Below are 13546 nucleotides of genomic sequence, written 5' to 3'. Positions count from 1 at the left end.
GCCAAAGTATTGGAGTTTCAGCTTCAACATCAGTCTTTCCAATGAACACCCAGGACTGATCTCCTTTAGGGTGGACTGGTTGGATCTCCTTGTTGTCCAAGGGACTCTCAAGAGTCTTCTCCAACACCACAGTTCAAAAGCATCAATTCTTCGGTGCTCAGCTTTCTTCACAGTCCATCTCTCACATCCATATATGACCACTGGAAAAACCATCGCCTTGACTAGACGGACCTTTGTTGGCAAAGTAATGTCTCTGCTTTTTAATATGTTGTCTAGGTTGGTCATAGCTTTCCTTCCAAGGAATAAGCATCTTTTAATTTCCTGGCTGCAATCACCATCTGCAGTGATTTTAGAGCCCAACAAAATAAAGTCTGACACTGTTTCCACTGTTTCCCCATCTATTTGCCATGGAGTGATGGGACCAGATGCCATGATCTTAGTTTTCTGAATGTTGAGCTTTAAGCCAACTTTTTCACTCTCCTCTTTCACTTTCATCAAGAGGCTTTTTAGTTTCTCTTCACTTTCTGCCATAAGGGTGATGTCATCTGCATATCTGAGGTTATTGATATTTCTCCCGGCAATCTTGATTCCAGCTTGTGCTTCTTCCAGCCCAGCGTTTCTCATGATGTACTCTGCATATAAGTTAAATAAGCAGGGTGACAATATACAGCCTTGACATACTCCTTTTCTTATTTAGAACCAGTCTGTTGTTCCATGTCCAGTTCTAACTGTTGTTCCCTGACCTGCATGCAGGTTTCTCAAGAGGCAGGTCAGGTGGTCTGATATTCCCATTTCTTTCAGAGTTTTCCACAGTTTATTGTGATCCACACAGTCAAAGGCTTTGGCATAGTCAATAAAGCAGAAATAGATGTTTTTCTGGAACTCTCTTGCTTTTTTGAGGATCCAGTGGATGTTGGCAATTTGATCTCTGATTTCTCTGCCTTTTCTAAAACCAGTTTGAACATTTGGAAGTTCACGGTTCACGTATTGTTGAAGCCTGGTTTGGAGAGTTTTGAGCATTACTTACTTTACTAGCAAAAATCTGGTATTTTTCACCCATTATTCTTTCATTCCCCATTACCCAAATGGAATGAAAGTAGTAGTAGTATCTAAAGATCTCCTTCCTTGTATCTCTGGGATATCATTAATCACTAAACACCAGTTTTATGCAAAATATTCTGTTAAAATCAGTAGGCTCTAGAGGGGATATAATCTCTGATCTTAGGAAATTTTGTAATCTATAGGGAACACGGACATATAAGACCAATTAATTTTATAAATCAAAATAGTTTAAGGTACCATAAGATATAAGTAAAGTACAATGAGATGTCAAAGGTAGTAGCAAGTAATTCTGATGGGGAAGAGTGTAAGGACGCTGTGGGTAAATGTGAAAAGGAGGAAGTCCTTAATAGAAGAAAGCCTCTTAATAGAAGAAACAGGGGGTGACATTTTTGTTGAGCTCGACAGAATTAGTAGATTTTCAGTATATGGGGAGGTAGAATTCAGGCAATTGCAGTAGATTATGGTGCTTCATAAATGTGGAAAAATGATGATCTTACAAGTTTCTGTGTAGAGCTACAAAGTAGAACATCTGATATATTCTGGAAAAGGGTTTATAGCTTTTCAGTGCTAGTTTTAATTTTGAAATAATGTTACCGAATAATGGACCATGTAAGTAAATGGTTAATTTCAGTATAGTGTTCTGTGATAAAATTCTCAACAGCTATATTAAGTAAAAAGTATACTAAGCTTTGTAAGCCTTAAAAATTGTTACATCTGCATTTTAATTTCTAATTAGCCTTTCAGACTGAAGGGAAGCTGTATTTAATATTGGATTTTCTCAGGGGAGGAGATGTCTTCACAAGATTATCCAAAGAGGTGAGTATTTGTAAATTTTTGCTATATTTTATTTAAACAAAACTAATACATTGTGTTTGTTGTTTTGCTAAGTACTTTTTGCTATGGAAATTTTAAATATTATTTTTTTTTTGGTTACATAATATTTCATGAATGTGCCAGTTAATGGCATTTTCTGACTGTCATTTAAATCATTTCAATGTGTTACTCATTTTTCTCTTAGGAATAAGATCAGTATAAATAACTGGATGAAGTAGATAGGGGCAAGCCTAGGACATTGGCTACTTAAGCTACCAAAATGATTTTGAGAGTAAGCTTTAATTTATTCATGTTTAAAACAGATTTAGTGAGGTATAGTTGACATACAACAAACTGTACTTACTAAAGTACATGCTTTGATAAATTTTGACATTTGTGTAAACTTATAAAACCATCAATACAATCAAAATAATTAGTTTATCCATCGTCCCCAGCAATTTTCTTGTGTTTTTTTGTAATGCTTCCCTCCTGCCCCACCACTACTGAATCTGCTTTCTGTTACTAATTGGTTTGCATATTCTAGGACTTAATATAAATGAAATCATATGGTATGTATTGGTTTTTGGTCTGGCTTATTTAACTTAGCATAATTATTTTGAGATTCATTCAAGTTGTGGCGTGCATCAGTAGTTCATTTTTATTGCTGAGTGGTATTCCACTGTATAGGTACACAATGATTTGTCTATTCATTAACTTGTTGATGGATATACATTTTTTTCAATTTTTGGGTAATACTAATAGAGCTACTAGAAACGTTCATGTATGGACATTTTTTTTTTTCATGGTTAAATATTTAAGAATACAATGACTGGGTTATATAGTAGGTCTATATTTTAACTTAAAGATACTGTCAATCTATTTTCCAAAGAGGTTGTATAATTTTTACATTCTCACCAGCAGTATATGAAAGTTGCAGTTGTTCCACATTCTTACCAACACTTGGTATGGTCAGTCTTGTTTTAATTTTGTATATCTGATAAGTGTATGGTGACCTTATTGTGGTTTTGAATTTTTATAGCCCTAATGATTAATGATGTTGAACATCTCTTCATGTGCTTATTTGACATGTATTTTTTTTTTTTTTTGATAAAATATCTGTTTAAATCTTTGGCCCATTTTTATTGGGTATTTTTAGTTACTGAATTTTGAAAGTCTTTATATATTTTGAATGCTAGGTCCTTTATCATGTATGTTTGAAAATGTTTTCTTCTGATCTGTTGTTTATCCTTTCATTCTCTTTAACAGTGTTTTTCAAAAAGCAGAAGTTCTTAGTTTTGATGTCTAATTTATAATACTTTTTTCCTTTTATGAATGATAGTTTTTGGTGTCTTCTTTAATGAATGTTTGCCTCATCCCAGGTCACAAAGATTTTCTCTTATGTTTTCTAGAAGTTTTCAAGTTTTTGGTTTTATATTTATGTTTATAATCAATTTTGAGTTCCTTTTCATATATGGTGTTAAGTATGTGTTACAGTCCTTTTTTCACAGTTATCCATATTTTACTGATACATAAGAAATGTTGAACTGTATTTGAGTTTTGAAAATAGAATCCTTTTTATTTCAGGCATTTTTAAAAACATTTAATTTGGAATTTGGGTATAGCCAATTAATAATGTTGTGATAGTTTCAGGTGAACAGCTGAAGGAACTCAACCATTACATCTTGTCCTCTTTTTGCATATAGATATCTCATTGTTTTAGCATCATCATTGGAAAAGACTGTGCTTTCTTCCCCCTTATGGATCACAGTCATTTTTGGCAAAGGGGCTTGTGTAACTCAGTGAAACTATGAGCCATACTGTGCAGGGCCATCTAAGATGGATGGGTCATAGTGAAGAGTTCTGACAAAATGTAATCCACTGGTGGAAGAAATGGCAAACAGTGCCAATATTCTTGCCTTGAGAATCCCATGAACACTATGAAAAGGGAAAAAAGAAATAGAAGGTTGCACTGGAAATTGAGCCCCCCCCCCCCAAGTTTGGAAGGTGTCAGTTATGCTATTGGGGAAGAGCAGAGGGCAGTTACTAATAGCTCCAGAAAGAATGAAGCGACTGTGCCAAATTGGAAAAGATGCTCAGTTGTGGGTCTGTTTGGTGGTGAAAGTAAAAGTTTGATTTACAACAGTGTTTCATAGGAACCTGGATGTTATTTCAATGGAAGTTTGACATGGTCAAGCAGAAGATGGTGAGTTTGAACATTGGCATCTTCAGAATCACTGAACTAAAATGGACAGGAATGGGTGTGACCAATATATCTACTACTGTGGGCAAGAATCCCATAGAAGAAATGGAGTAACCCTCATAGTCAACAAAAGAGTCCAAAATGCAGTATTTGGGTTTGATCTCAAAAAAGAATGATCTCGGTTCATTTCCAAGGCAAACCATTCAACATCACAGTAATATAAATCTATGCCCAAACCACTGATGCCAAAGAAGCTGAAGTGGACTGGTTCTATGAAGGCTTACAACACCTTCTAAAACTAACATCAAAAAAGATATCTGTCTCATCATAGGGGGATTGCACTGCAAAAGTAGGAAGTCAAGAGATACCCAGAATAACAGACAAGTTTGGAGTACAAAATGAAGCAGGGTGAAGGCTAACAGAGTTTTGTTAAGAGAACATGCTGGTTGTAGCAAACACTTTTTGCCAAAACCAGAGACAACTTTATATGTGGAAATCACCAGATGGTCAATGCCAAAATCAGATTGATGATGTTCTTTGAAGCTTAAGATGGAGAAGCTCTATACAGTCAGGAAAAACAAGACATGGAGCTAACTGTGGCTCAGATCATGAGCTCCTTATTGGAAAATTTAGGCTTAAATTTAAGAAATGGGGAAAAGCACTAGACCATTTAAAGTGTGAGTCGCTCAGTCATGTCTGACTCTTTGTGATCCGATGGACTGTAGCCCACCAGACTCATCTGTCCTTGGGATTCTCCAGGTAAGAATACTGGACTGAGTTGCCGTTCTCTTCTCTAGGACATCTTCCTGACCCAGAGATGGAACCCAGGTATCTTGCATTGCAGGCAGATTCATTACCATCTGAGCCACGAGGGAAGCCATTCGTGTATGACCTAAATCAAATCCCTTCTGATTATATAGTGGAAGTGAGGAATAAATTTAAGGGATTAGATCTGGTAGACAGAGTGCCTGAAGGATGGGGGTTAGTAACATTGTACAGGAGGCAGTGACCAAAAACTAACCTAAAGAAAAAGATATGCAAGAAGGCAAAGTGGTTCTCCAAGGAGGCTTCACAAATACCTGAGAAAAGAAGAGAAATGAAAGGCAAGGGAGAAAGGGAAAGCTTTATCCAACAGAATGCAAGTTCTAGAGAATAGCACAGAGAGTTAAGAAGGCCTTCTTAAATAAATAATGCAAAGAAATAGAGGAAAACAATAGAATGGGAAAGACTAGAGATCTCTTCAGGAAAACCGGAGATATCAAGGGAACATTTCATGCAAGAATGGACATGATAAAGGACAGAAATTGTAAGGACCTAACAGAAGCAGAAGAGATTAAGAAGAGGTGGCAAGAATACACAGAAAAACTAGGAAAAATGGCCTTAATGACCCAGATAATCAGAGTGAAGTGGTCACTCATCTAGAGCTATACATCCTGGAGTTTGAAATCACTTGTGTCTTAGGAAGCATTACTGTTAGCAAAGCTGGTAGAAGTGATAGAATTACAGCTCAGCTCTTTCAAATCCTAAAAGATGATGCTGTTAAGGTGCTGAATGCCTTAACAGCTAATTGGAAAACTGCCAGTGGCCACAGAACTGGAAAAGATCAGTTTTCATTCTAATCCCCAAAAAGGACAGTGCCAAAAAATGTTCAAACTACCACACAGCTGCTCTCATTTCACATGCTAGCAAGGTAATGTTCAAAATCCTTCAAGGTAGGCTTCCACAATACATAAGCCAAGAACTTCCAGATGTATAGGCTGGGTTTCAAAGAGGCAGAGGAACCAGAGATCAAATTGCCAACATCCATTGGATCATAGGGAAAGCAAGGAAATTCTAGAAAATCATCTACTTCTATTTCATTGAATATGTGAAAGCTTTTGACTCTGTGGATCACAACAAACTCTGGAAAATTCTTCAAGAGATGGGAATACCACACCACCTTACCTGTCGAGTGAGAAACCTGTATGTGGGTCAAGAATCAACAGTTAGAACCAGACTAGGAACACTGACTGGTTCAAAATTGGGAAGGAGTACATCAAGGCTATATATTGTCACCCTGCTTGTTTAACTTATATGCAGAGTACATCATGCAAAATGCTAGGCTGGATGACTCACAAGCTGGAATCAAGATTGCCAGGAAAGATATCAACAACTTCAAATATGCAGATGATACCACTCTAATGGCATAAAGCAAAGAGGAACTAAAGAGCTTCTTCATGAAGGTAAAGAAGAGAGTGAAGAACCTTCCTTGAAACTCAGTATTCAATAAACTAAGGTCATGGCATTTGGTCCCAACACTTTATGGCAAATAGAAGTGGGGAAAAGGAAAGCCAAGACAGATTTTCTTTTCTTTGGCTCCAGAATCACTGCTGACAGTGACTGCAGCCATGAAATTAAAGATACTTGATCCTTGGAGGAAAGAAGTGACAAACCAAGATAGCATATTAAAAAGCAGAAATATTATTTTGTTGATAAAATCTGTATAGTCAGAGCTATGGTTTTTCCAATAGTCATGTTCAGTTAAGTTCAGTCACTCAGTCATATCTTACTCTTTGTGACCCCATGGACTGCAGCATGCTAGGCTTCCCTGTCCATTACCAACTTCTGGAGCTCACTCAAATTCATGTCCATTGAGTTGATGATGCCATCAAACCGTCTCATCCTCTGTCATCCCCTTCTCCTCCTCCTGCCTTCAATCTTTCCCAGCATCAGAGTGTTTTCACATGAGTTGTTTGTTCACATCAGGTGGCCAAAATATTGGAGTTTCAGCTTTAGCATCAGTCCTTCCAATGAATATTCAGGACTGATTTCCTTTAGGATGGCCTGGTTGGATCTCCTTGCAGTCCAAGGGACTCTCATGAGTCTTCTCCAACACATAGTTCAAAAGCATCAATTCTTTGGCACTCAGCTTTCTTTAGTCCAACTTTCACATCCATACATAACTACTGGAAAAACCATAGCTTTGACTAGACGGAACTTTCCATAGACGGAACTTTGCTTTTTAATATGCTGTCTAGGTTGGTCATAGCTTTTCTTCTAAGGAGCAAGCATCTTTTAATTTCATGGCTGCAGTCACCATCTACAGTGATTTTGGGGCTCCCAAAAATAAAGTCTCTCACTGTTTTCATTGTTTCCCCATCTATTTGCAATGAAGTGACAGAACCAGGAGCCATGATCTTAGTTTTTTTGAAAATTGATCTTTAAGCCAACTTTTTGACTCTTCTCTTTCACTTTCATCAAGAGGCTCTTTAGTTCTTCGCTTTCTGCCATAAGGGTGGTGTCATCTGCATATCTGAGGTGATTGATATTTCTCTCGGCAATCTTGATTCCAGCTTGTGCTTCATCCAGCCCGGCATTTAGCATGATGTACTCTGCATATAAGATAAATAAGCAGAGTGACAGTATACAGCCTTGACGTACTCCTTTCCCAATTTGGAACCAGTCTGCTGTTCCATGTCCGGTTCTAATTATTGCTTCTTGGCCTGCATACAGATTTCTCAGAAGGCAGGTCAGGTGGTCTGGTATTCCCATCTCTTGAAGAATTTTCCACATTTTGTTGGGATCCGCACAGTACAAGGCTTTGACATAGTTAATAAAGCAGAAGTAGATGTTTTTCTGGAACTCTCTTGCTTTTTTGATGATCCAGCAGATGTTGACAATTTGATCTCTGGTTCCTCTGCCTTTTCTAAATCCAGCTTGAACATCTGGAAGTTCATGGTTCATGTACTATTGAAGCCTAGCATCAAGAATTTTAAGCATTACTTTTTTGGCGTGTGAGATGAGTACAATTTTGTGGTAGTTTGAACATTCTTTGGTATTGCCTTTCTTTGGGATTGGAATGAAAACTGACCTTTTTTAGTCTTGTGGCCACTGCTGAGTTTTCCAAATTTGCTGGCATATTGAGTGCAGCACTTTCACAGCATCATCTTTTAGGATTTGAAATAGCTCAACTGGAATTCTATCACCTCCACTGGCTTTGTTCGCAGTGATGCTTTTACCCACTTGACTTCGCATTCCAGGATGTGTGGCTCTAGGTGAGTGATCATGTCATCATAGTTATCTGGGTCATGAAGATCTTTTACAGATGTGAAATTTGGACTATAAAGCAGGCTGAGCACTGACAAATTTATGCTTTCAAATTGTGGTGCTTGAGACTCCCTTGGACTGCAAAGAAATCAAACCAGTCAATCCTAAAGGAAATCATCACCTGAATATTCACTGGAAGTCCTGATGCTGAAGCTTCAGGTCTGTGGCCAACTGTTATGAAGGAGCAACTCATTGGAAAAGACCTTGTTGCTGAGGAATGTAGAAGTCAAAGGAGAAGAGGGTGGCAGAGAATGAGATAGTTGAATAATATCACTGGCTCAATGCACATGAATTTCAGCAGACTCTGGAGATAATGAAGGGCAGACGATCCTGGAGTGGTTCTGTTATGGGGCCACAGATTGTCAGACACGATGTAGTACCTGAACAACAATAAAAATGCTTTCTTCATTTAATTACCTTGTATTTTTTGGTGACAATCAGTTGATCATGTACATGAAGATCTATTAATACATCTAGACACTCTTTTCTGTTTGTCTATCCATATGCCAATACAACACGTTCTTGATTCCTTTATATTTATAAAATATCTATAAATATTTATAAAAGCTCAGGTTGTGCAAGTCCTTGAGGTTTGCTCATCTTTTTCAAAGTTGTTTTGCCTCTTCTAGATCTTTTGCATTTCCATATTGATTTAAAAAGTAGTTTTTCACTGGACAAAAATGCCTGCTGGGATTTTGATTGGGATTGTGCTGAATCTATAGTTCAGTTTGTATATAATTGACATTTTCAGTGTTGAGTCTTCTAATCCATGAAGATAGTATCTCTCTCCATTTATTTAAGTCTTTTTAAATTTCTCTCACCAGTATCTTGTCATTTTCAGTATACAGATCTTTTATGTGTTTTGTCAGATTTGTCTCTGAATATTTTTCTTTTTAAAAACTGCCATTGTAAGTGGAATTACTTTCTTAATTTTATTTTCAATGGGTGGAAATACTACTTTTTTTGGATATTGAATTTTGTATTTTAAAATATAACTAAACTTATTTTATCTAGCAGCACTTTGATAGACTACAAATAGAAGTTTCTATGTTTAACCCACATAAGGTGTTTTACTTGTTTTCCATTATGGACTCATTTATTTGTCTTTATAACACTGACTTGACCCTCCAGGTTCTGTTGAAAAGTATTGATAAAAGCAGACATTTTTGCCTTATTTCTGATTTTAGGAGGAAAGCATATTTTCACCATGAATTACAAAGTTATGTTCTTTATCAGATTGAGAAATTTCCCTTCTATTACTAGTTTGTTGAAAGTTTTTATCAGGAATGCATGTTTGATTTTGTAAAACACTTTTTTTTGTTGTTTGTAGTTATTAAGATGATGATCGTATGTTTTTTTATTCTTTAATCTTTATTCATTGACTGTACTGGATCTTCATTGCTTTGCACCGGCTTTCTTTAGTTGTAGTGTGTAGGCTTCCCATTGTGATGCCTTCTTCTGTTGTAGAGCATGGGCTCTAAGGCCCATTTAGGCTTCAGTAGCTGTGGTATGTTGGCTCAGTAGTTACAGCACATGTATTCTAGAGCATGAGCTTAGTGGCTGTGGCATACAGGACCTATTTGCCCCACAGCATATAGAATGTCACCAGACCTGTAATCAAACCCTTGTCCCTTGAATTGGCAGGCAGATTCTATACACTGGACCACCAGGCAAGTCCTCTTCTTTAATCTTTTAATATGGTGAATTACATTGAACTAATTGTCACATGTTGAAGCAGTCTTGCATCTGTGGGTGAACTCCATGCAGTCACGATATATTATCCTTTTTGTATATTATTGGATGATATTTACTAAAAGTTTGTTAAGAATTTTTGCATCTATTTTCATGAGAGATATTTGACTGTAGTTATTGATCATATATAATTTTGGTGTCAGAGCAATTCTGGTTTCATAGAATGAGTTGGGTAGAATTTTCTCCCCTTCAATTTTCTGCAAAAGCTCAATGTTACATTGTCCTTAAATGATTCGTAGAATTCACTAGTGGGGCTATCTGGACCTGAAGTGTTTTTTAAATGGTACAGTGTTTAACTATAAATTCAGTTTTTTAAAAGTTACTTGGGGTTATTCAGTTCATCTTTTCTTTTTAAATGAGTTTTAGTATCTTATGTCTTTTAAGGAATTTATGCATTTCATCAGAGTTAACAAATTCATTGGCATAAAGTTGTTCATAGTATCCTCTTGTTATGATTTTTATAGGTATAGAATCATTATTGTTGTTGATATCATCATGCCTAATATTGGTATTTTGTGTCTTCTCCTTTTTCTTTCTTGCTTAGGCTTGGTAGATTGTTAGAATTTTATTGTTCTTCTCAAAGAACCCAGAGCTTTTGGTTTCAGTGATTTTTCTGTATTGTATTTCTTCTGTTTTCTACTTCTACTTTAATCTTTATTATTTCATTTTTTTTCTGCTTAATTTGTGTTTCACTAGCTTTTCTGGTTTTTAAGATGGACATAGAAGTTATTGATTTAAGACTTTTGCTTCTTTTCTAATATAAGTGTGTAGTGTTATAACTTTCACTCTAAATACTAATTTAGCATCATCTCACAAATTTTGAATTGTGATGCTTTTATTTTTCTTTAGTTCCACATGTTTTCCAATTTCCTTTTATTTCTTCTTCGACTCATAGGCTATTTACAAGTATGCAAATTAATTTTAAAATATTTAGGCAGCTTCCAGATAAATTTCTATTATTGATTTCTACTTAAATTTTATTTTAGTCAAACAGCACAGTTTTATGGCTTGAATTCCCTTAAATTCACTTAAATTGTTTTATGCTTCACAATATGGTATATCTTGGTAAATTGTTCAATGTGTACTTGAGAAGAATGTGTATTATGATTTGGGGTACTGGAAAGTTCTGTAAATGTCAGTTAGATTAAGTTGTTTGATAGTTGGTATTTTTCCTAACTTTCTGTCTGTATGCCTTAAAAATTTTTAAGAGACAATGGCTCAAACTTTGACTATAATTATGGATTTATCTGTTTCTTTTTGAATCTCTGTCAAATTTTGCTTCATATATTTCAAAGTTTCGTTATTAAGTGCATAAACCTTAGGATTGTCATTCCATCTTAGTGAATTTACCCTTTATCATTATGAGATGACTGACTTTATCCTTGCTAATATTCTTTGCTTTGAAATCTACATTGATATTAATCCAGATTTTTAAAAAATTATTGTTACTTTGGTATAGTGTTTTTCATATTTTTATTTAATTTATTTGTCTTTATATTTAGTGTGCAGTACTTAAGGCAGCATATAATTATCTTATTTTTTATACAGTCTGAAAATTTATGCTTTTTAATAAGTGTGTCAGACTTGTTACGTTTAATATGATTATTGATATGATTGGGTTTAAATTGCCCATCTTACTATTGGTGGGTTTTTTTTTGGTTCCATCTGTTCTTTTATTTCTCTCTTTTTTATTTTTTTAATATAAATTTATTTATTTTAATTAGAGGCTAATTACTTTACAATATTGTATTGGTTTTGCCATACATCAACATGAATCTGCCATGGATGTACACGTATTCTCTTTTTCTCTGCTATCTTTTTATCTTCAGTTAGCTTTTTATCAAAATAACATTTTGTTGTGTTATTTTAGTAGTTCTTTTAGGGTTTGTAGTATAAATCTTTAACTCAGCAGTCAGGAATCTATAGTCTCAGGCCAAATATGGGCTGCTGATATTTTTTGTAAATAAAGTTTTATTGTAACATAACCACACCCATGTGTTTAACTATTGTCTATGGTTGCTTTTGTGCTTCAATGGCAGCATAATTGTATGGTCAGTTGTACTTAATTTTATTAAATTTAATTTTCTTGTACTCTAGATACTTGTGTTTTCTTACAAAGTATTTAGCTTTGTTCTGGGATGCAGTTAACCTGTTGAGTCTTGCTTTTAACTTTATTATGTGAGACAAGAGCAGAATTTAGGATTAATTTTTTTCTAGTACTGAAATGACTCTTCTTATTACTCTAACCAACACCCTATCAGTTATGTGATTTTTCACTCTCATTTGTGGGTACAGGACTTATCCTAGTCCTTTGTGAGCTCTGTGGTTTCTTTTTTTTTTTTTTAATTTACTGTTGTTCCTTTCTTGAACTCAGGTAGTTTCCTTAGATCTATAAATAGTAATTTTTCATGGATGACAGACATCCTGAAATTCGCCTTGTTAGGTGATGGATATTTTTATATTTTGGTTTTTGTATTTCTCTAAATATTATTGAACTTTGTTCTGGAATTTGTGTAGTTTACTGTGAACTAGTTTATTTCAGGTTGTTTAACTGGACCAGAGCAACATTTAATCAATGGTTGATTTTACTCTACTTGGAAACAAAATCCATCTGATTCCTACATCCAGTGCCCTGTGAATTACAAAGTTTTCTGCTCTCTTTGGAGGTAACATGAACCATTCCTGACCCTGTATGAGTTCCATGGATTAGTCCCTCTAATCCTTTCATTGATTATTTTCCTGGCTCAGGTTAGTTTCCTCACTCACAAATGCTGAGTACTTGAGGGAGACCATCTATATAACTCTATAGTTCTCTGTGTAATTATCTCTTCTGTACTCTGTCTTGTGAATTCTCTCCATCATGTCTCCCCAGTCTCTCAGATCCGTCTCATCAACTTAGGAGTCTTCCAGGCTCTGCCTGACTTTACCCTCCTTGCATTACTGCCTAGAAACTCTTTATAGATAGTAAGCTAGGACACTGTAGACTGTTTCTATCTCTCAGTATTCACTGTCCTTTGTTTCCTGATGTCTAATGTCTTGAAAAGTGTCATTTCATATATTTTGTCCTGTGTTTAGTTGTTTCAAATGGGAGATTAAATCCTTCCCTTATCTACTTCATTTTGTCTTGAACTGATAGTCTAAGAATAAGTAGAATTTTAATTGGGTGGTAGTGATTCAACATCTCACTTCCAGAATTAAAATTTTGAATGTGGGAGAGCTACTGTTGATTCCCAGAGCTCTAGAACTTGCTGTAAGAACGGAACACTGTGCTTTCGGGATGCTAGCCGTTGCTTAAATGGCTGAGGTCTCTGGATTGTATTTGTTTATCTCCAATGTAGAACATTCCATGCACAAACATAGACTGTGACTTTCATGTATTGTTTATTATAGAACAGAATTCTCTGTGTGACAGGGTCTGTCTAGGACGCTGTCCCAGAGGGTTGTTAAAGGACCTTATTTTTTTAAATTTTTTAATGTAAATTTATTTAATTGGAAGTTAATTACTTTACAATATTGTATTGGTTTTGCCATACATCAACATGAATCCACCACAGGTATACACGTGTTCCCCATCCCGAACCCCCCTCCCTCCTCCCTCCCCGTACCATCCCTCTGGGTCTATTAAAACCTGGT

The 13546-nt window shown here is 35.6% G+C and overlaps 1 protein-coding gene across 44 annotated transcripts in view; it reads left to right on the top strand.

Moving 5' to 3' along the window:
- The window catches only part of RPS6KA6 (ribosomal protein S6 kinase A6), a 194351-nt gene that overhangs the window by 76297 nt on the left and 104508 nt on the right, over positions 1-13546 (top strand). For all 44 annotated transcript variants that reach the window (XR_015158377.1, XR_015158376.1, XR_015158375.1 and 41 more), the window contains one exon: positions 1799-1878. Coding sequence is in view for 34 of the 44 variants with exons in the window: in XM_086386201.1 (XP_086242327.1) it covers positions 1799-1878 (80 nt within the window). In the remaining 10 variants the exon portion in view is untranslated. Of the gene's footprint in view, positions 1-1798; positions 1879-13546 lie in introns of those variants that run through there.

Source organism: Bos grunniens, chromosome X (assembly GCF_055505025.1).
Source record: "Bos grunniens cultivar Pamir isolate PY7600 chromosome X, Bosgru_T2T1.0, whole genome shotgun sequence".
Taxonomy (NCBI): domain Eukaryota; kingdom Metazoa; phylum Chordata; class Mammalia; order Artiodactyla; family Bovidae; genus Bos; species Bos grunniens.
This window is presented reverse-complemented; position numbering and strand designations above follow the sequence as displayed.